Source organism: Schistocerca nitens, chromosome 6 (genome assembly GCF_023898315.1).
Source record: "Schistocerca nitens isolate TAMUIC-IGC-003100 chromosome 6, iqSchNite1.1, whole genome shotgun sequence".
NCBI lineage: Eukaryota > Metazoa > Arthropoda > Insecta > Orthoptera > Acrididae > Schistocerca > Schistocerca nitens.
In genome coordinates, this window is record NC_064619.1 from 351,678,322 (window position 1) to 351,702,055 (window position 23,734).

The 23,734-nt window shown below is 40.8% G+C and overlaps 1 protein-coding gene across 1 annotated transcript in view; it reads left to right on the forward strand.

Annotated features, from left to right (window-relative positions):
• The window catches only part of LOC126262367 (rho-associated protein kinase 2), a 248,922-nt gene that overhangs the window by 132,134 nt on the left and 93,054 nt on the right, over positions 1-23,734 (forward strand). Inside the window, 1 exon segment of the mRNA XM_049958953.1 lies at positions 10,648-10,808. Coding sequence (XP_049814910.1) covers positions 10,648-10,808 — 161 coding nt within the window.

The following is a 23,734-nucleotide window of genomic DNA, read 5'->3' on the forward strand; positions in this document are numbered from 1 at the left end:
TTATGTAGAATTGTAAACTTTTAGAAAATTAAAACAGAACTCTTATTGTCAACAGTGGCAAAAATGAAAAATTAATGTAGTAATTTTATCTTTTCCTATTGCATCAGGAAAAATGGACTGTATATTCAAAGGTATGACATATTGTTTTATATTGCCATTTAAGTCTGCTATTTACAACACACACTTTAACAGCCACTGCTTCTATCTTGAAAGTATAGCTCAGCTAAACACTTCAAACTGTTTACATGAATTGTATTCACAGTTGTGAACATGGACAATGATCAGCTGTGTAATGGAATGATGACCGTGAAAATGTGTGCTGGACCAGGGCTCGAACATGCATTTCCCACTTATCGCAAGCAGTTGCCTTACCATTAAGCTCTGAGAGCATGACTTACAGCCAGACCGAAACTTCCATACATTGTCAGCCACATGTCTGCAAGTGCATTCGTATGTTCATTATGTGTATTCATATACAGGGGAAGACATGTATTAGAAAGTCGCTTGCATGGAATTGGCAGTTAAATACGATATTGCAGCGCCTGTGTTGTTCAGAAGCATGAAGCAGTGTTCCTTCCGAAGAGGCACTGCGGTGACTACAGCCATTTTGAAATACATGAAATGTATTTGCAATTGCAACTGTGGGAAACCAAAAGCTTAGTGCTTGCATGCATGCATGCATGTATGAAGAAACATTGAATCATACCTCTGAAGGACACAGGCACAGCAATGTTGTCAATATTGTATTTATCCACCAATACTGGGCAAGCAACTTTCACTTAAGATGTCTCCCCTGTATGCGAGTATATATAATGAATGTATAAGTGCAAACTGTAGACATATGGCTTGTGACATGTGGAAATTTGGATCTAGCCTCGAGTCATGTTTGGGTAGCCTAATGGTGACTGCTCAACATAAGCAGGAAATCTGGGTTCAAGTACTGGTCCGGCACAAACTTTCATTGTTGTCATTCCATTAAAAATCTGATGGTTGACTGTATTTGCAACTGCAAATACATTTAATGTATTACATAACACCTGTTCCTTTGGACATGGATGCATGCATGTCCAAAGGAACATTTCATTGTACTTCTAAACAAACAGGCACTGCAATATCGCACCTAACTGTTTATGCTGTCAGCTGTACTCCTGGATCCTAAAATCATGTCTATGGATCCTAAAGACATGTCTATATTGCTAAATGACTAACCCTGTGCATGGTCATCTGGCCACAGCTTCAGGTTGCCTATCTCATGACGTCCAGGGGCAACAAAAATTTGGTTTTCAATATTTCATCTAACTGTTTACCAAATTAAAAAAAATTAAAATGCTGTCATAATCTACTCATTTAGACTTATAATCTTATGTTAAAGGTTTAATACCTTAACAAAGTATCACAATTAGAAATAGTGTGTCTAGATGCAGTTTAACTCCCAGCACACAGATACCCAGACTATATTCATCCATTATTTGAGAATGAGGGCACTTGGTGAGTTTCAGTTAACTTTTTATATAATTTCAAACCTTTTCTAAACTTTTTCTCACTTACATGCTTAACATCAAATATTTAACACATTATCTCACTTGTAAAATAGATTTCTCGTAAATTGGAGTTTGATTCTTTAAAGAATTTTATTGGTGGAATAACTAAAGCAACAGTAGTATTGCATAAAAATTTTTCTTTGAATGCCTTTTCCCTGCAGAATTATCCAAATCATCTAACTACCTGATTGATAGCTAGGGACTGAAATTGAAGAAAGACACCCTGAGTATCTCACTGATTTCTTTTACCCGTCAGAACTATACTTTGCCCTCATTGTCAGAAGCTTTCTGATGCACAAATTGTGTATTAGGGTGCATAGAAAAGTTAAGCTATGACTTGATAGTGGAGAAATTTTTCATATATTGTATAATAATGGATGAAAATTAGATATTATTCTCATTGAATCAGTGTTGTGTAGTACATACTTTATTGCACTACATCCACATCTGTATACATACTCCTTCAGTCACCATAAGATGCATGGCATATGATGCCATGTACTACTCAAAGTCATTTTGTTTTCTGTTCCACTCGCAAATAGAGTAAGGGAACAACAACTGTCTGTGTGCTTCCTTCAAGCCCTAATTTCTCTTATGTTCATGATCGTCTAAATTGTTATGCCACAAGTGAGTGAAAATATGTAAAATATGTTACAGTGGTGATTTGTTTATGGAACTAGCAATGATGTGAAAAGACAAGTTACAAAATTTACATGCTTAAAGCTCATAATTTGCTTATTAAATTAAAAGACGATATCAGTGGCCAGTACCTACATTTACAAGGCGAAATTCTGCTGCTAATAAGCGCATATAAATGTACATGACACTAACCTTCTGAATTAATAGTTCCTACAGCTAATGATATTGTGTGTTTTTTTTATATGTGGTTCTTGGCAATGTTAACTATTTCACCTGTTGATGGTAAGTGATAGCCAGAAATTCTGTCTCATGATTTAATAGTTTCCGCAGTAGTTTTCATAATATATCCATTTTAGTTTCACTTATTGTCATTGTATATACAGCAAAATGTGTAACATTGTGAAATGTTCAGTGACTCCTGCTCATGTGTTACACTTGTCCTTGTTGTTACTCCATTTGGTGTACAGAACTGAATATTCTACCCTGCTTCCTTGGAATTATGAGTGTCTATTTGCAGGCAGCCATTTAATAATTATTTGGGACACAGTATTGATGATTTCTTCTGTCCTTATCTTTATAACAGGTTGGTCTTAAGACATATGTACTATCTGGAAACTGTACAAACTCTGCCAAATGTATGTTAAGCAGAACTACTTAAAAACTGGTAGTTAGTAAAATAAAAAAAAATAAAAAAAAATAAAAAAAAAAAAAAATTAAGTGCAGTTGCACGAATAGGACTAAAAATAATTATGTGCTCATTAATGTTAACACTTGTCACATATACATATCCCATACAGGACTTGTTCCACATCATTTCAATAGATATATTTACAAAGATGTAAAAGTTCAGATGTCTAGATATTTCTAGATGTTTGAAGTAGTTTCTATATGTTTCAGAAGTCCTCTTTTTTGTGTGTGTGCAGTTCAGAGTCCATGGTATACTCTGCACAGAATATGCTGTTTCCATTTCAGCTCACTACCCACAGTAGTACCTAAGAATCTAGCAGATTCTTCGTCTTCCAGCTTTGTGCCATCCATCTCTAAATCCGTGTGCAAAGACTGCTTTTCAGGTTTATAACCAGCTCATTTTCCAGGAGCCATTGTGCTGTGAAGTTTGCAGAAATATGAGATGTGTGAGAAAAGTAATGAGACTGACAACAATGCAGGCGATCTGGTGACGCTGTGTTGTTCTACTTGAGTAGACTAACATGTTGATCCCTTACAAATGCTCAGTAAAAGTTTCAGCTCTGTATAGCCGTCATGCAATTTTTGTGAACATTATCAGTGAAGTTGTGTTTTTGTTGTGTTATGAAAATGGAACAGTGGAATTCAGAGCAATGTTATGCCATAAAGTTTTGTGTTAAACTCGAGGAATCCATGAGCGTCACCTTTGAAAAGTTGAAATAGGCCTGTGGGAACATTCTTTATCTAGAGCACAAGTTTTCCACTGACACAGATCATTTTTACTTTGAAGAGGGCAATATTGTTTGAAAAAATTGTGGTAGAGAAAAAATCAGTCTCGTTACATTTCTCACACACCTTGTATGCACTCTTCACACTAACTATTCCATGTTTTTGTCACTGTTCAGTATTGTCATGTCATTTGCATACAATATTTTCATCTCTTTCTATTCAGCAACTCTAACACTACAAACGCAGTAAACAGCAATGGCCCCTTTATCGAACCCTGTGGCCCTCCACATTTGATGGCTTTGGTTTCTGACTGGTATGAGTTCCCTGTCAATACATACTATTTCTTGTTATATAAGTATGATTGTATTCACTTTCCTGCTTGCCGTGGAGTGCCATAATTTTTGTATTAGAATTTCATGGGCAGTGGTGTTGAGAGCATTGGAGAGTCACAGAAACATTGCAGATAAGTTTTCCACCTAAGGACTGAATAATGTAAATGTCAGACTGCCAAATGCTGATTTCATATATTTACCATTTCTGAAACCATGCTTAGGTGGTACAAGAACTTTGTTTGTCCAGATAAACAACTAGTGTATACTTAAGTATTTCCAGGGTTTTTCAGAAACCTGATGTCACTGAATTGTTGGGGGTCATCCTTACCTTTCTTGTACAGTGGCACAACCCTGCATATCTTCAGTTTTTCTGGGAAAATTCAATCTCTGACGGAGTTGTTTACTATGTCCAGCAATGGTGTGAGTTTGTGTTTGTTCACTTGCTTGCTTTATATGTGGTTGGATAGTTCATCACCCCTAGTTGATTTCTTGAACTTTGCTTGTTGTGTAGGTTTCCTTCTAATATTGATTCTGATAGTATATCATAATTTCTGCAAGAGCAGATCAGCTACCCAAGATGATCAGACACTTCTGTTTGAATTACATGTGACTCAGAATCACATCTACAAATATTAGTAATAGTATTGTCAATAAGTGTTGGACTTGAGATTGACACTCTTGTAGGTGCAGACATTTTTGCCTCCATATTTTTCTATATTAGCAATTCTTCAGAATCTTGTCTTGCTTTTGACACTTTTCCCATGTAAATATTTAAGTCTCCACATATAACAATATTTCACTTCACATTCATGTGTAGTAAGTTAAATTTTTTTTCCCTGTGAAGATGGTAATCTTTTCATCTGGTGATCTGTACACAAAACACTTTTGAGTCACTTGTCATGAAACCAATACTTCCAAAATAAGTTTCTTTAGTTAAGGGTAGTCTCACACTTTTATTGTTTACAGTCTTTAGATGTTTTTTTAAAAAAGCAAATAAATTAATAAATAAAGAAATAAATAAAAAAGACTTCTCCACCTGTATGTTTGGATCTACAAAAATGATGGGATAAGCTATAGTCCTTTGTCAGATTACCTATCTGACTTTTAGTTAGTATGTTCAGTGAGGCATAATATGTGTGGTTGTGTTTTACTGATTTTCTTGTTACCACAGTATTGGATATTCTGATATAGTCCTTTCACGTAATTTTCCTTCTGCTGGCTTACATGTTGTGGACTGTATTTGGAATGCATAGTCTGTACTGCATTATTATTATCATTATCATTGTTATTATTATTTAGCGCTTGCATTTGGATTTTTCAGCTCGGTTTTTCACCTTGATCAGATTGTACTAATTTCCCTTGTTTCCAATGATTTTGCAGATTTTTTTAAACATTCTGCCAGATATTACAGACCCATAAATGCGTCCCGTCTTTTCGTAGTCAGTTTTCACAAAGAAAGTTGTTCAGGTCTACGAAAACTGGCCCAAGAGAATCACACTGTTCCTTGGTGGCACATTTTAGCTTGGAGATATGTTTGTCACTTACAGATCATCTTTTTGGAATGCTGCCAAGTATGAGCTTGGATCTCACATAGACACTTTTTGTTAAATGAATTACATTGGTTGTCTCTAGTAATTTCTCTTTGCTGCTGCTTCTTAATGAATTTGTTCCAATGTGTACAAAGACACCCCTGTAATTATGTTTTATAGAATCTGGTTCCACTGTCACTTGTTTTGAATTTTTAGTATTTTAAAATGTTTATCAAGTTGTTACATTCGAATGCCAAGTGGCACATCAATTTTGCAGTTGGGGACAGCAATATTTTTCAGTAGTGTATCACCAATTGTTAAAAATTCATTTTTATTTCCTTGCATAACTGTGGTCTTGTCTCTTTCTTTACTGTATGTCGCAAACTTCCATTTATATTTATCTGGGTATACGTGACATGATCAAAAACACTGTATAAGTAATTAGAGTCCATATGTGCACACACATTCTTGTGATCTTGCATTTTGTTTGATGGATTTTTGACAAGTAGACAGCAGTCACTTGTCCATGGAACATCATTATTGATGAATTTTAGATTTACTTTTGTGCATTTTTAGTGTAACTGAACCTTGCTTTGTTGTGTTCACATTGTTATGCCAAACACACAAAAACTTTGTCTCACATTCTCTTTGTACCAAATGTAATCTCATGACTGCAAAACTTGCTTTATCAAAGGGATGGCTACTTATAAGGTCAATTACATTACGTATTGCCGGTGTGAAATTCTGTTTAACTTTTTGCATTGGAATAATAGCAACAAAACTGTGTCTAGAAATGAATAACACAGTGAAAGAATCTGTACTGATGGTTAGTACATGCCCTCCAGCATAATAGCTGAGATCTTAGTTTGTACTTCAGAAAACAAGTGAATTGATGTTCCTCCTGACATCACAATTTCAGAACCTCACTGTGGGAAGTCGATCCACAACTTGTGTGTGTTTCCTACAGTTCATATGCCCTCAGTTTGAACAGTCCCTATAACTTCTGTTGTGATCTACTTCTTTTTCTCAGCATTTCTGTTTTTCTCTGTTCTCCATTTCCCTATCTCCATCATCACCAAACCCTTGTTAATGTTTACTTTATCATGCACAGTCAAATTTTTGCAAGTATATTGCAGAAGATTTCGATATAATTAGTTTCAGCCACTCAATAAGAGAAGATGGAGGACAACATCAAACCAACTGACAAAATACTTCCATTCATTCATTGTGTGATCTGCGTCAATTTATCCATACACTAATTTTTTTATGCTTTTAATTCCAGAATTTAAATCGTGCATTCTAAAGTTAATTCTTCTCATCCTGTTCTGCTTCACACCCTCAAGCATGGAACTGGTAACTTCTAATTCTGGTGTGCTCCTTTCCTGCTGTCAGTTTCATTAGTGTTTGCTGGATGAAAGTATATCAAATTCTGAGGGCTGTGGAATCATAATGTTTATATACACTCCTGGAAATGGAAAAAAGAACACATTGACACCGGTGTGTCAGACCCACCATACTTGCTCCGGACACTGCGAGAGGGCTGTACAAGCAATGATCACACGCACGGCACAGCGGACACACCAGGAACCGCGGTGTTGGCCGTCGAATGGCGCTAGCTGCGCAGCATTTGTGCACCGCCGCCGTCAGTGTCAGCCAGTTTGCCGTGGCATACGGAGCTCCATCGCAGTCTTTAACACTGGTAGCATGCCGCGACAGCGTGGACGTGAACCGTATGTACAGCTGACGGACTTTGAGCGAGGGCGTATAGTGGGCATGCGGGAGGCCGGGTGGACGTACCGCCGAATTGCTCAACACGTGGGACGTGAGGTCTCCACAGTACATCGATGTTGTCGCCAGTGGTCGGCGGAAGGTGCACGTGCCCGTCGACCTGGGACCGGACCGCAGCGACGCACGGATGCACGCCAAGACCGTAGGATCCTACGCAGTGCCGTAGGGGACCGCACCGCCACTTCCCAGCAAATTAGGGACACTGTTGCTCCTGGGGTATCGGCGAGGACCATTCGCAACCGTCTCCATGAAGCTGGGCTACGGTCCCGCACACCGTTAGGCCGTCTTCCGCTCACGCCCCAACATCGTGCAGCCCGCCTCCAGTGGTGTCGCGACAGGCGTGAATGGAGGGACGAATGGAGACGTGTCGTCTTCAGCGATGAGAGTCGCTTCTGCCTTGGTGCCAATGATGGTCGTATGCGTGTTTGGCGCCGTGCAGGTGAGCGCCACAATCAGGACTGCATACGACCGAGGCACACAGGGCCAACACCCGGCATCATGGTGTGGGGAGCGATCTCCTACACTGGCCGTACACCACTGGTGATCGTCGAGGGGACACTGAATAGTGCACGGTACATCCAAACCGTCATCGAACCCATCGTTCTACCATTCCTAGACCGGCAAGGGAACTTGCTGTTCCAACAGGACAATGCACGTCCGCATGTATCCCGTGCCACCCAACGTGCTCTAGAAGGTGTAAGTCAACTACCCTGGCCAGCAAGATCTCCGGATCTGTCCCCCATTGAGCATGTTTGGGACTGGATGAAGCGTCGTCTCACGCGGTCTGCGCTTCCAGCACGAACGCTGGTCCAACTGAGGCGCCAGGTGGAAATGGCATGGCAAGCCGTTCCACAGGACTACATCCAGCATCTCTACGATCGTCTCCATGGGAGAATAGCAGCCTGCATTGCTGCGAAAGGTGGATATACACTGTACTAGTGCCGACATTGTGCATGCTCTGTTGCCTGTGTCTATGTGCCTGTGGTTCTGTCAGTGTGATCATGTGATGTATCTGACCCCAGGAATGTGTCAATAAAGTTTCCCCTTCCTGGGACAATGAATTCACGGTGTTCTTATTTCAATTTCCAGGAGTGTATTTATTTGTTAATTTTCTCTTGCTTTGTGACCAGAAGACAGTAAAATTAAATCATTTTGTGTGACATTAGCATGTATAGGTAAGCAACAAATGCTATAAATTTATACAGTGCACTGATTTAAATGAGGGAGAAGGATGGTGAAATCAAACAATAGGAAGTGTGTGTGTGTGTGTGTGTGTGTGTGTGTGTGTGTGTGTGTGTGTGTATTTTTGACAAAGGCCTTATTGGCCAATAGCACACTTTCTGACAGTTTTTTTGTTGTGCCTCTCTGCGATTCAGCGCCTGTCTGTGACTCAGCATCTCCACTATACGGAGAAGAATTAAGATGTGATAACGGCTGTGTGCACAGACTTTTCTGGTATAAAAGTACCAATAAGCAATATCTACAGTCTATTTCCATCTTATCAGTGGTCACCCCTGTCCCCTGTGCCCTTCATTTCATTCTATCAGTCTACACACACATTTTGTCCCCTGAAATCTGTTTCCTGTGTTCTGTCTCACCATTCTAATCCACTTTGTCGTGGACCACACATAGCTCTACTGCTGGTGCCATTCTGGTTTCACTGGTCGCATTGTTATCCCCATTCCACTGCTGCCTCTCCCTTCCAGCCCTCACCCACCTCTCTCTCTCTCTCCAGTTGTCCCTCCACCTCCCTACTTTCTTTTCCTCTCATCCACTTCCCTTGACGTAAACCTTCACACCCATTGTGCTTAGAATACATGGTCAGCCAGGAAAATGTGGCCAAGGGTGTGTTTGTGTGTGTGTGTGTGTGTGTGTGTGTGTGTGTGTGTGAGAACAACAAATGAAAGTGTAAAGCACAGTAGCTTTCTCAAGCAGCACCATCCCTGTACCAAAATTTTGTATTTGTTATCAACACAGCTGATTCACTGCTGCATCTCAACCACCACCACCACCACCACCACCACCACCACCACTGAACTACGGGGGGTTGTTCAAAAAGTATGCAACCTTATTTTTAACTGTTGAAACCGACAGCGGTATTGGGGTGCAAACTCCCTCTCTGTTTGTTGGTGTACATTGCACACATGCATGATTTTTCCTTAACTACGGAAACAATCAATTGCTGGTTATCCGTTTAAAAGTGAACACATGTATGTATTAGTCATTGGAGTTTGTGTTGTGGGCAAAATGACAGAAAAAGTGGAACAATGTTATTGCACCAAATTTTATTTTAAGCTTGGCAGTTCTCAAGCTGAAACAATCTGCAATGTTTGACAAGTATTTAGGGACAAATCAGTGGGTACTACACAAATAAAAGAGTGGTTCAGCCACTTTGAAGATGGCTGCTCATCAGTGAAGAGTGAAGCACGTTCAGGTAGGCCCTCACATCCACAAATGAGGTTGTTATTGGTCATGTAAAGATTCGGGTGATGCAGGACAGACAAATCACAATCAGAGCACTTGCAGATGAGGTTGAAATTAGTATTGGATCCATTTGTTCCATTTTAAAGGAACATTTGAACTTCAGGAGGATCTCAGCAAAATTTGTGTCAAAGTTGCTAAAAACTGAGCGGAAACAACTTCCTTCAGCGGTCACATAGGACTGCTGCATACTGCGAACGGTAGTCCCAACTTTCTTAATACAGTGATCACGAGTGCTGAGTCCTGGGTTTATTTGTATGACCCAGAAACAAAGTTCCAGTTTACCACAATGGAAGCATCCATCATCCCCGAGATCCTAAAAAGTGAGACAGATATGCAGCAATATGACAGTGATGCTGACTGGCTTCTTTGATTCCAATGGCATAGTCCATCATGAGTACACCCCAGAAGGTACTAATGTCATTACAGAGCACAACCAAGCGGTTCTGCATCGTCTTTGTGAAGCAGTGAGATGCAAACAGCTGGACTTGTGAGCAGCGGGCAGTTGTCACCTCCACCACGACAATACATGTGCTAACTGTTCTCAATTAATTCCGAGTTTTTTAGCCAAACACAACATCGCTGTGGTTTGTCAGCCTCCCTATTCCCCTGACCTAGCATCAGGTGACACCTGGCTTTTCCATAAACTGAAAAAGACTCTGAAATGGATTAGGTTTCAGAACAGGGAATACATATGCAGAATTTAATGGAGTAGCAGCGCAACATACAAAAAGAGGCTTTCCAGCGATGCTTCCAGCAGTGGCAGCAGTGTTGGGAGAAGTGCATAGGTGCTGCAGAATAGAGATGGATTTTATAAATAAGTCAGATACTTTTTGAACTACCTTTGTATTTTACTTAAGCTGTAATATTTTCTATTCTGTATAACCAAAAATCTAAATTACTGATCTGCTGTATGCCCTTCAGCTTTACAGGCAAAACTGAATGAAGAAAAAAGTGCTCGGCAGAAGGCAGATTTACAGTGGCAGGAGAAGGAACGCCAGATGTCTATGCTTTCCGTTGACTACAGACAGATCCAGCAGAGGTTACAGAAATTGGAGGGAGAATATCGGCAGGAAGTTGAAAAGGTGTGTACAGTATATCTGTTCTCAGGTTACATGTAATTGCCAGTTCTGTTCTGTTAGAACCATTTTTGGGCTGGTCTTTGCTGCTCATTTTATTTTTACATAATTATCAGCCATTTGACATAAACTGTTGGAAAAAGGGGCCCTTGATACTCCTGTGCACTATGATTTGTTGCTATACACATACATATAGCTCCTGCATGTTTGTTAATGCCATTTGCCCACCTCTCATTAGGTTGTCACTTCAATCTGTATCACTTCAAAACCAGTAAAGTGCGTCCTTAGTCCATGTGCTATCCATTCACCTGTCTAGACGTGTCACTCATATGTTTCATTTGTGTAAAAATATTAAGGATAGTAGCTACTCACCATACAGTGGAGATGCTTATTTGCAGATAGGCATAACAAAAAGACTCAGAAAATGAGCTCTGGATTTTCCATTGTTGTATTCCATTTTCGTTACATTCCTATCCTACCACTCAGTTTGTTTTATGATCCTTACAGTTATTTCTTTGTCTAGGCTTTGTGTCTAGTAATTTTCACCATGTATCCCTCAGTTGAACTCCAAGCAATGTCAGTTTTGAAATTATGCATTTTTCCATTGAAAGCAGATGGTTTACTGCCATAAGTCAGTTGTGCTAGTAGACTCCGTTTTTATAATGTATAATCAGTTTCACTTTCAGTTCCTTAATGCTTTTTCTGTTTTATTCTAGAAGAATGTGTTTGTCATTTCTAGTATCTTACCCAAAGTTTAACAAAGAAGAATTGTGCTTTAGTTTTGGTCCCACTTTTCCAATGAAACCCCTCATTTATCATATTGCGTTGAATTTCCTGCTGTTTATGTAACTGTTCATAGAGATCATGTACCTTCTGTACAGAATATAACAACATTGCTGTATAGACTGCATTCATTCATTCGGAGTATCTTTTGTTGTAATAATTGATAATAGGAGGAGTAATTGCGATAATTTACTGTGTAGTTGAAGTGTTGAATGGGTGAGAGGCACACAAACAAGACTGGAAATATTGTATACCAGTTATATTATTAATATTCTAGCAAGATTTTCCATTATAATATAAAAATATTTTGTTAATTTTTAAAATGAGCCTTGGCACTCTGTAAGTGTCTGTACATGTGTTTCTAATATGATTGGATTATAGAAAATTTACTCCTTTTTCTGTTTCCTTGTAATAAAACGTCTGTCTTAATTTTAACTGTATTTCGTGTTAGTTATTTCTTAGCACTTTTGATAGTCCTACTAAATTCTGTTTGATGTTATTTAACTCCTTGTCCAATTCAACTTCTCAGTGGTCGAATCCTTAATGTACTGTATATATTGTCCTCAAATGAGAAGCAGTAGATGCTCTGGATTACTCAAGGCAATTTTTGTGAAGTCAAAATTCATGTAACAGGAGGCAGGCATTGAAGTAGATGAATGTGGTCCATTGCTCAAATTGTCTCTGCTCACTGCCTCCCTAACTTGGATGGAAAACGGTTGTTCCAGGAACTCATCTGTAGCTGAAGGTCCTTGGTCAACCCCACCAATGATACACTAGTGTCAGAGGGCTTGAGAGTTTGATGAGTAGTGTTAAAGTTTGTCATAGCAGTTTCAGCCCAGTGTTGAATGCTTCTAAAACTTGGAGCAGGGATCGACATAACCAGTTTGTGTATCAACAGAACCTTCCTGTGAGCACTGCCCTGCAGCTGTCAGTTGTCATTTGTCTTCGCATGAGCTCAAATGCATCCATGTCTGTTTTAGAGGGCTACAGACATGGGCTCACTGTGTTGTTTGCAATGCCGAGTGTTGAAATGGTTGCTTGTTACTTTGCTTGCAAATGCTAATTGCAAAATTTCAGGCTAGAAAATACACTTTTCAAATGAAGATCTAGAATTTTGATTACGATGTTGGCACTGCACAGAATGCGTTGTAACCCATGTCAGAGAGGTCTGTATGAACTGTTGCTTCAATTAGTGCACATTGCTGCTCTCAAGGGTGTAAAGGCAACATAATCTTATTAAATATAAACAGTGAGGTGGACTGGTAGTCAACTTTAATATGTCCTCTCCATAAAATAGTCAACAAGAATGTTTTGACAATTATTGGGATATATGAGTAATGCCTGTTTCTTATATCATTCTTTATAAATCCCATAGGGGGAGCTCACATCTGTCATGAGTATTCACTTGGTTAACTTGGGGTCCCGGCCCTTGTAATGTCAGTTCCCTTCCCTGCTGCAAGTATATCGTTTTGCTGTTCTTTCTTCCCTTTTGACTTCCATTGGGTGGTTTTCATGATGCTGACTGTGCTTGGATTTTGATTATGATTTTGGGCACTGTTTTTTTTTTCTCTTCCCAAACTTATACAACTTTTTATCCTTCCATGTAAGGTCCCCATTATTGGATTCTACCTGCCATTCCTCTTCTGAATTTTACAGAAGTGACAAAAGTAATACACCGTAAACACTACACGGTAGCCAAGCCTTTTTTGTGGGGGTGGGGGGTGGGGGGGGGGGGGTTGTAGGTCATCAAATAGTATCTGCACTGGAAACTACCCACATATGCGAGGGAGTATGTGCCCATCACAGCTGGGGTGCATGATCTATGGGCAACTGTTACTTGACCAGGAGCCATTGCTGTAGCTATGTGGAACCTGTGAGGAGAGCCCCTGTTTGGAGTAGGTGGCATCGAGATTGGTGATTTGCAAGTGAAGCAGTTCAAACTTTCTTTTGCTGGTGGCCATATAGCCCAAGTAGTTTCTTCTGAAGGAAAGGATTGCCACAATGCAGAGAGATATGGCCCCACAATGTTTCCTTTCCTGGCTGTGCCATGGGAATAACATAGGGTTAAGAAACAAAGGGAGAAATTCTCCGCACAATACTTAGTTTTCTCTAGCACCAATGGAGATTCCTTTTTGGCCACAAATTCATTATTCTTCATTGAACACTTTGAGAACAGGTTTTCGGAAGTAGCAGCAATTTCAAAAATGAAAAGTGGTTCAGTTCTGACTAAATGGCATCCCCTGCTATCACCTCTCATAACAACGTCAGTATGGTACAGTCCATCATCTTTTACAGACAAATGGCGTAGTTATTAGCCAGTTCAGAGTGACGGGGTATGCATTTTGCAGGGAACAAAGGACAATTGGATTGATACTGGGGCCTTTATCTTGGGCTTTGAAGGCGACTTGTTGCCTGGAAAGTTGAAGGTGATGGTGTATCGATGCAGTGTGGTAACCTGTGTTCCCTTTTCTCTATGATGCTTCAAAAGCATGAGATTTTGGCACATGTCTTCACATTTAACAGCAGTCCTGTCTGCAGGAATTGTAGATGGCAGTTGCATGTGAACGTTCCTTGTGCCCCTCCCCCTGTCTGTGTTAACGGCAGGGAGCACCATTCCCCACTCTATCTTCCAAAGAGAAAAGAAAATCCAAGAATACAAGACACTTGACCGACTCACATATCCAGAGGCCAAGAAGAAATATGATCATTGGTATCCTGTTCGTATGGTGACGTTTGCTATGGTTGCAATGTCATCCTTTCTAGGAAAGGTACCCTCACCCTTCCTGGCTTCTAACTCATGGCCTTGCCCCCCCCCCCTCCCGCCCTTTCTTACTGTTTCCTCTATACCCATTTTGGGAGCGTTGGTGTCGGTCGCCAACCCCCAGTGTCTCACCAGGAATGTGTCCCTCTGGGCACCCTCCTCACAGGATCCTGATGATCTGCAACTGGATGCCAACCAGAGGCTGAAGGAGCCAAAGGTTGATGGTCATAGGACTTCCTGTACCTCCTCTGTCCCTGAAACTAGGGCAGACAGGCTCTTGCAAACACCTGAATCATCCAAGGAGAAGAGGGACACAGAGACAACCTCCAGTGGTTCCCTTGCCAGGCGGCAGACAACCCTGGGGTGTGACCTGTGCTCTTGGTCCCTTTAAAACCCCACAGGATACTGATAGCATGCAGCAGTTTTTTTCACCACTTGGCTGAGCTATGACATTTCTTATGTTTTTCCCATGGTTTCTGCATTGCCATATGGGAAACTTGGTTCCCAGCATTGCAAACCTGTACACTTCATGGCTGTCGGGGCTATTTAAGAATTGAGCGGACTATGACAGTGTGTCGAGTGGAGTTCGGATGTACATTCTGGATGCAGGCTACGGCGAACACATGCCACTCTGTGTGACTTTCGAGGTTGTGGCTGTTCATGTGAGGGTGTCTCTGGATTTTACTGTCTGTAGTGTGTATCTTCCTCTCCATGGTGAAGGGCCTGAGAATGCATTGTCTGCAGTGATTTCTCAACTGCCCCCACCCTTCCTCATTTCAGGTGACTTAAGTGCCCACAACTCTTTGTGGGGAGGAACCGCAACCACTTGGTGCAGTAAAGCTTTCTAAACTTAGCCTGCAGAGCTCATCTTTGTCCCTTGAATACTGGCACCCCAACACAATTTGGTGTGGCATCTGGGTCTTACACTGAGTGAAATGGTGCACGAGTTAGCACACTCAACTCATTTTCAGGACGACAGTTCAAACCTGCGTCCACCATCCTGATTTAGGTTCCCCATGATTTCCGTAAACCGCTTCAGGCAAATGCTGGGGTGGTTCCTTTGAAACGGCACGGCTGACTTCGTCCCCCAACCTTTCCTAATCCAATGGGACTGAAGACCTCGCTATTTGGTCCCCTCCCCCAAATCAACCAACCAATCTGGATCTTATTCAGTCCTTGACCTTTCCATTTGCAGCCATGGTCTTCATCCTCCATCCTTGGAGAGTCCATGATGGTCTGTGGGACAGTGTTCATTTTCTGATCATTGTGTGCCTCCCTCAGCATCACTCATCTGGGCGACCGATGCTGCATGGGGTGCATTTGCCTCTGCCGTCACCATTACCACCCTGCACATGGAAGTATTGATTCAGCTGTACAATGCACAGCTGCAGCTGGTCTACCAGCAGCAGACTTAGTGATCCCCGATTCCTCAGAATCCTCATGTCTGAAGACAATGCCTTGGTGGGCTTAAAAAATCGCAGTGGCCATTAGAAATCACCAATGAGCTCTCCAAAGTCATAAGCAATAACCATCAATGGCTCTTTGTCTATGTTTGCCACATAATAAAATGACAGAACTGGGACAGCTGGGAATGTTATGTTATTACCATTGGACTGCATACACTTCTTCACAGGTTTGGGCAAAGTTTCAAATCCTCTGTGGACACCAGTCCTCCACAAGTGTACCTGGTGTCTCCCTGAATGTTGTTGTCCACACTGACCCAGACGCTGTCACTGAAGTTTTTGCTGTATGTTACGCTCAAGCTTCTGCGTCTGAGAATTTTCAGCTTGCGTTTCGTGTCCTCAAAGTGCAGGTGGAGAGAATTCGTTTACCTTTCACTAAATGTTACCTGGAGCAATATAATGCTCCATTCAGTGAATGGGAACTCCCCAGTGCTTTATCCCTGATAAGGCTTCAGGGCCAGACCACATCCATAGCTAAATGCTCAAACACCTGTCAGTTAATTACCAAAGTCACATGCTTGCCATTTTCATCCATACATGTCCTTGCAATTTGTAGCCATATCTGGAGTGTGAGTGAGAGTTCCTATCTCGATGGTGAGAAAGTGGGATTGTCCCAGTACTGAAACCTGGTAAACACCTACTTGAGATGGGCAACTATCACAAAACCAGTCTCACTAATGTTCTCAGCAAATTGAGTCTGAATCATTTGCCTCTGTCCCATGACTATTTTTGCCAAGACTGTTCTACTGCTGACAATTTGCTGTGCCTGGAGTCTGCTATATGGTCAGCTTTTCTCCAGTGTCAACCCCTTATGACTGTCTAAGATGCAAAAGTCTTATAACACCACAGCATGTCATCACATCCTCGTAACCCTACATGGTTTTTGTATGGAGCTTCTGATTGCACCCTAATACTTTCTGGGTTCTAGTTGGGGCTTCCCACAGTAGGCCCCCCCCCCCCCCCCTCCTAAATACAAGAGGATGTGGTCCTGCAGGGCTTTGTGTTGTGTGTGCCTCTTTTTCTAGTGGCTGTCAGTGGTCTAGCTACAGTGGTGAATTTTGCTTTGCATTTACTATTGCTCTTCCAATGTGGGTGTTGCATAACACGAACTGTAGAGTGCTGTATTAAACACACAATGATTATTTATTTTTCTGAGTATTATTTACTCAAAGTAAGAACATCTGTTGCCATTAGTAATAACCCTGCTGTGTACCTTTGTGCAGAAGTTTAATGATTTCTACAAGATTTCACTTTACATTGTTTTATGATTACATCCAGGCAATCTGAAGATGACCAAATTACTTATTTGATACTAACTGAGTACCTGGTGTTGCCCGGATAAGTATTTATTCCAATTCCATTGGCCTTTATTCCCCCCCCCCCCCCCCCCCTCTTCTCCTCATCCTCTCTGTCCATCTTCTCCTCCTCCCTCTCTTTCTATTGCCTTCTCCCCCTCTCTCTCTTTCTGTCCATCTCCTCCTCCCTCTCAGTATGCCCATCTCCTCCTCCTCTTCTCTACGCCCATTTCCTTCTCTCCGTTCATCCCAACCTCTTCCCTTTTCGCTGTCCATTTCCCCCTCCACGCATTGTGTCCATCTCCTCCTCCCTCATAAATAGGTCCCTATCCTCCTTCCCACACTCTACCTGTGCATCTTTTACCCCCCCCCCCTCCTCCCCCATCTATCTCCAAGTTATCACCCCACCCCAATAGGAGGTTGCTGGTTCTTACACCTACAGTATTCCTTTCCAGATAGTGTGTACTGTGTATGGTAGCCAGCTATAGGCATCTTTTTAGCCACAGCTTTGCCAGATGTGCACTTTTAACATGTACATCACATATAATACACATGCCTTACATGTTAAAACTCACTCTCTATGATGTCATATCTCCCGAACAATGTGTCATACAGTGGTAAATTTTGTCAGTACATTCAGCAGCATATGTGGATACTGAATGCAAAATGTGTTGTAAATGTAATTAGTAGCAGAGAAGTAAAATATATTTAAACGTCATTCTTCATGTGACAGCTTTACTGCATGAAAAAAAAAATGATTAACTTTTTTCCTTTCATCGTTAAGTAGGGTTTGTCAGCAAGAAAAAGTTTTGTAAAAGTTTGAAATTATGTGTTAAGTCTGTTGGAAGTTACAAAGTGCTCTCATTTTCAAATACTGGATGAAGAAATTCTGTGAATTTATTCACCATGAGTTACACTAGTTTTTCACCCCCAACCCCATCCCTTTAATAAGTAGGTGGTTCTTACTCCACAGCGATTCTCTCCTGACAGTGTACTAAGTTAGGTTGAAATCGGCCCAGTGGTTTAGGAGGAGGTGTGGAACATACATACATACATACATACATACATACATACATACATATTTATGAACTGATGTGTGTAACAATCCATGATCAATGTTCGTCTGACTGTAAATGATGAGGCAGCTAAGACAGGCCACCCAAAATACATCCAAAACATGTAAATACATTGAGGTGTGGTTTTTGCTGAGCTGTAGTGGACAATGGGATAAATTTTCTGTTATAAGCAAGCAATTTTTAACATTTATAGCTACCAAATTATGACAGCAACCTTCCTTCCTCCTAAATTTTTTTTGCATGAAACTATATAACTTTTTCTGTGTCATTGAAAAGAGCCTTCAAAGAGAACGTCATTAATGTAACGTGTGGTACTTTTTGATATAATCCACTATGGAGTCGAGGTAGCAGTTGTCGTTATACTGGTTACCACTGTTAGCATTCAACCGCGATTCTTATACATATTTTAACAACGCGTTTCAAGAGACAATGCTCTCATCATCAGGTTGTAAAATCTATGTCATGAAATTAAACCGACTAAAAAGACAAAATACCATCACCAATAGTTGGGAAGTCCATAGAGTAAAACAGAATTAAAAGTATATTGGACTGTGGGTCCTCGTCTTACATTGAAGTTGTTGACACAAGTCAATGGCCATCCCATAGCTACCAAATATGCTGTCGACTGCGCCGGCTCGGGAGCTGTTGTCGGCTGACGTGCCTAGGTGTTGTGGCGTGGTTACAGCCGTGTGCTTGACGGTAACGCTATGCTATTGGGCGCCTCATTTCCTTATTGCATTGGTCTGCCATTGTTAGCCTCTCGCAACTCCGTCATTGACATGCTACAAGTTTAAAGTCGCATGCCTGCCCTAAAATAATTCTAAAAACCCGCTAAAAAATCTCATTTCTTTAAAGTTATCTCTTACATTTAGGATATTGCTTTGTTTCTTTTCATGGATAGCTATCTCGAATTCCTCTAGTAAATCAAGTTTCCTCCCTTTCTTTTCTACATGCAATGTTTCTATGTTGTCTTCTATGCTATTAAAGGGATGGCCTGTTTCATATATATGGTTCGCAACAGCTGATTTGTCATAATTTTCTAACCTGAATGCATCTTTATGTTCTTTATACCGGATCGCACACTCTGTTACTTGTCGATGGTTCCCGTGAGGACATTGAGGAAATAGTAAAAAAGTGCAACGACACACATAATAAAATAAAATTTACCGTGGAGTATGAAACTGACAATTGTTTACAGTTCCTGGACCTGAATATAAAAAAGCAGGGCAACAAACATGCGTTCTCCGTTTATAGAAAACAAACTACGACTGATGCCGTGATCCCGAATGATTCATGCCATCCGCAGGCTTATAAAGAAGCTGCTTTCCGTAGTCTCGTGCATAGGGCAGTCAATATACCTATGAGTGAAAAAGATAGGGAGACTGAAATTAATACCGTTAAGAGAATAGCGATGAATAATGGTTACAGAATAGATATGGTTAAAAAACTGTTACGGAAAAGTAATAAGTGCAAAAAGAATAAACCTGATGGAGAGAAAGTGAAAATTATCACGATGCCATACTACGGAAAAGTCTGACAAAAGATAGCAAATATTTTTAAGCCATACGATGTCAAAATAGCTTTTCAGACTAATAACCTAGTGAGGTATAGCCTTAAGCACGATATTGACGAGAAGAGAAATAAGTTTGAAAGATCGGGAGTTTATAAGATTCAGTGCAGAACGTGTGATGCAAAATATATAGGGCAGACAGGAAGATCATTTGCGATCCGGTATAAAGAACATAAAGATGCGTTCAGGTTAGGAAATTGTGACAAATCAGCTGTTGCGAACCATATATATGAAACAGGCCATCCCCTTAATAGCATAGAAGACAACGTAGAAATATTGCATGTAGAAAAGAAAGGGAGGAAACTTGATTTACTAGAGGAATTCGAGATAGCTATCCATGAAAAGAAACAAAGCAATATCCTAAATGTAAGAGATAACTTTAAAGAAATGAGATTTTTTAGCAGGTTTTTAGAATTATTTTAGGGCAGGCATGCGACTTTAAACTTGTAGCATGTCAATGACGGAGTTGCGAGAGGCTAACGATGGCAGACCAATGCAATAAGGAAATGAGGCGCCCAATAGCATAGCGTTACCGTCAAGCACACGGCTGTAACCACGCCACAACACCTAGGCACGTCAGTCGACAACAGCTCCCGAGCCGGCGCAGTCGACAGCATATTTGGTAGCTATGGGATGGCCATTGACTTGTGTCAACAACTTCAATGTAAGACGAGGAACCACAGTCCAATATACTTTTAATTCTGTTTTACTCTATGGACTTCCCAACTATTTGTGATGGTATTTTGTCTTTTTAGTCGGTTTAATTTCATGACATAGATTTTACAACCTGATGATGAGAGCATTGTCTCTTGAAACGCGTTGTTAAAATATGTATAAGAATCGCGGTTGAATGCTAACAGTGATAACCAGTGTGGTATTTTATTAAATTGCAACAAGATAACATTGGTGCAAAGCATCTGCCGTTCTATATCAAATATAAGCAGTCATGTAATGCAGGTGTGATTGATGTGTTAAATAGTAAGATGGTATTACCAAGTGTACAAAATGTTAAATTTGAGCGTTGATACAAACTGTTAAGTAATTTTAGACAAAAAATACTTCACACAGAATTTCGTTTTGACTTATGGCAGCATGTGCCCTTGTTTTATGGCTTCTTGTCTTTAGAAGTTACCGTGTTTCTTTACAGACCTCATATTTTAATTTTCACCATGTATAAAATTCCAGAGGTGTTAAGCGCGATAAGTGTACAGGCCATTTTGTGGTAAATCTGTCATTTTAGTACCCCCTGGACTGCCTTACATCTAGTGGGATATCTTCCAATAACTGTGGTGACATATCAGTTAAGAACTGTAGATACTTTACTATATAATTAGACTCCCGTCAGTAAACAGGGAGCAGTAGTACTATTCCCGAAAAGCCCACACTGTGTTATCAACCTAGGTAATGATATATCTACTTTCTTCATGGATCTTCGCTGATCAATGGTACACATTGGAATGTTCGGTTTGTCCATGGTTTGTTGATGATGCTTCATCCACAAACAAAAATGTTGCCTAGAAGTGCTATATCACTTGCCAGTTTTTGCAGATACCATTCAGAGAGCTGTAACAAATGTTGAAAGTCATTGCCGTGAAATTGTTGATTGAATGAAAATGTGGAAGGGATGAAATGCGTTGGAGTGATGTCTTCTCAGGATGCTCCTTTGGCTGATCCCACTCACACATGCAAGGTATCTAGTAGTGTTAGGTATATTAGGTGTTACAGGTGCTAAAGTTGCTAAAACTTGAGAGATCAAGCCGATGCAGGCTTACCAGCAATCGCTCTTTGCGCAAACCATTTGTGTCTGGAACATGGAAAGGTGGAAGTGATGCTGGCACACAGAATACCCTCCACCACGCACCATAAGGTGGCTTGTGGAGAGTAGACGGAGATGCAGATGTAGATTTTAGTTGCATTTCTCTCGGCAGTCACTGTTCCTTTTTGTTTGGTGAATTTGATTTTTCAGGCTTAAAATTTCTTGATTTTTTTAAATAATGTTCACAAAGACAAATTGTGTGGATCTAGCCCAGCTGCAGTAAGGCAGAAGGCCCGACAACTGTCATGACAAGCAACATTGCATATAGCATGTCAGACATATATCAGTGGTGTGGCTTGCGTGTCACTTGATGCCAACAGAAATGATTCGTTATTAGAAAAATGGCACCTTGTCTTCATTGGATGATAAAGGGTTTCTGGCTTTAATAAACTTAATTAATGTTGTGAAACCGAAAACTTTCCCAGCATATGGAGTTCCCCACAAATTTCCAGCAAACTGCCAAGATGTCAATAACTTGCTGACATAGTATTTTGACCCAGAGTTTTCTGCCCATCTTCAGGTGTACAATGGCGTAAGTACTCCGGGCTTCCATGTTTAACACCCCACTGGCACAGCCAGTTGTCACTGTGCCTGTGTTGCTAGACCGCTTGTGCAGTGCTGCAGAACTATGCGCTGCTGTGAATGCCATCCGTAGTAAAAGTTCACCTTCAATATCAGACCGACCATCTTAACATGGTAAAATGGCTGGAGGACACTGGCTGTGCAGTATGCAGAGTATTTTTATAGCAGGATTCCATGCATTACCTAACTGGAAACTGCTGTCCTGATTGATAAGGGCCTCAGACAGTCTTATTTCCACTGATAAATTGATAACAGAGTTCTAAAAGTTTGTAGTACAGGTCAAAATTTTTGTTTCATTGAATAAGCAGTAGAAATACAATGTTCTGTGAAACCAGATTTGCTAGCTGAGAGTGAACAGTGCCCATTGTTTGCCATATGTGCTACGTGATATTTATTTATTTATTTTTCGGTGAGTGGGGGGAGAGGAATTGCAAAGCCAAAAAAATAATTAATGTGGAGTAATAAAATTTCAGGAATACATTTGTCTGGGTAACATACTTCAGTGATTAACAAAGTCACAGGTTGATGTAAGTGTGAGATAAACCCTTGCAAAAGTGGAATCTGGTACATTAATAACTGGTGTAACTGCCAGAATGTTGAATCCAAGCATGCAAATGTGCGTGCTTTGTGTTGGGCTGGTGCCGGATGTAAGTTTCTAAGATGGTGTTCCATACCTGTAGTAGCATTTGGTTGGTTAATACAGGGACAGTTATTGCTGTTTTTGGATGACGCTTGAGTTGTTGTTTGATGATGGCCCATATGCGCTCAGTTGGACATTTATCTGGTGATAGAGCAGGTCAGGGAAACATGTTGACGCTCTGTAGAGCATGCCAGATTACAACAGTGGTATGTGGGTGAGTGTTATCCTGTTGGATAATACCTCCTGGAATGCTGTTCATGAATGGCGGTACAACAGGTCGAATCAGCAGATTGACATACAAATTTGCAGTCAGGGTGCTTGGGTTAACCATTGACTGCTTCCTACTATCATACGAAATCGTTCCCCAGACCATAACTCTAGGTGTAGGTGCAGTGTATCTAGCATACAGAGAGGTAGGTTGCAGGCCCTCAACTGACCTCCTCCTAACCAATACATGGCCATCACTGACACCGAGGCAGAACCAGCTTTCATCAGAAAACACAGCTGACCTCCACCCTGCCCTCCAGTGAGACCTAGTTTGACACCCTTGTAGTTGCAAATGGCAGTAGTTTGGGATCAGTGGAATATACGAGGGCCGTTCAGAAAGTAACCTCCGGTTGATTTAAAAAAATACACCAAGTTAAATAAAAATATTTTAATATATAAATCTTACAACTACATCTTTGCACTATTTTTCTACATAGTCTCCATAGCGATTGAGGCACTTATCGTATCTCTTCACAAGCTTTGAAATTCCTTCTGCATAAAAATCACCCGCTTGTGCCTGGAGCCAGCCTGTGACCGCATCTTTGAGCTCTTCGTCGTCATCAAACCGCTGTGACTCGAGCCATTTCTTCAAATGCATGAAGAGGTGATAATCACTTGGCGCCAGGTCTGGGCTGTAAGGTGGATGGTTGATAACGTCCCACTTGAAGGACTCACGAAG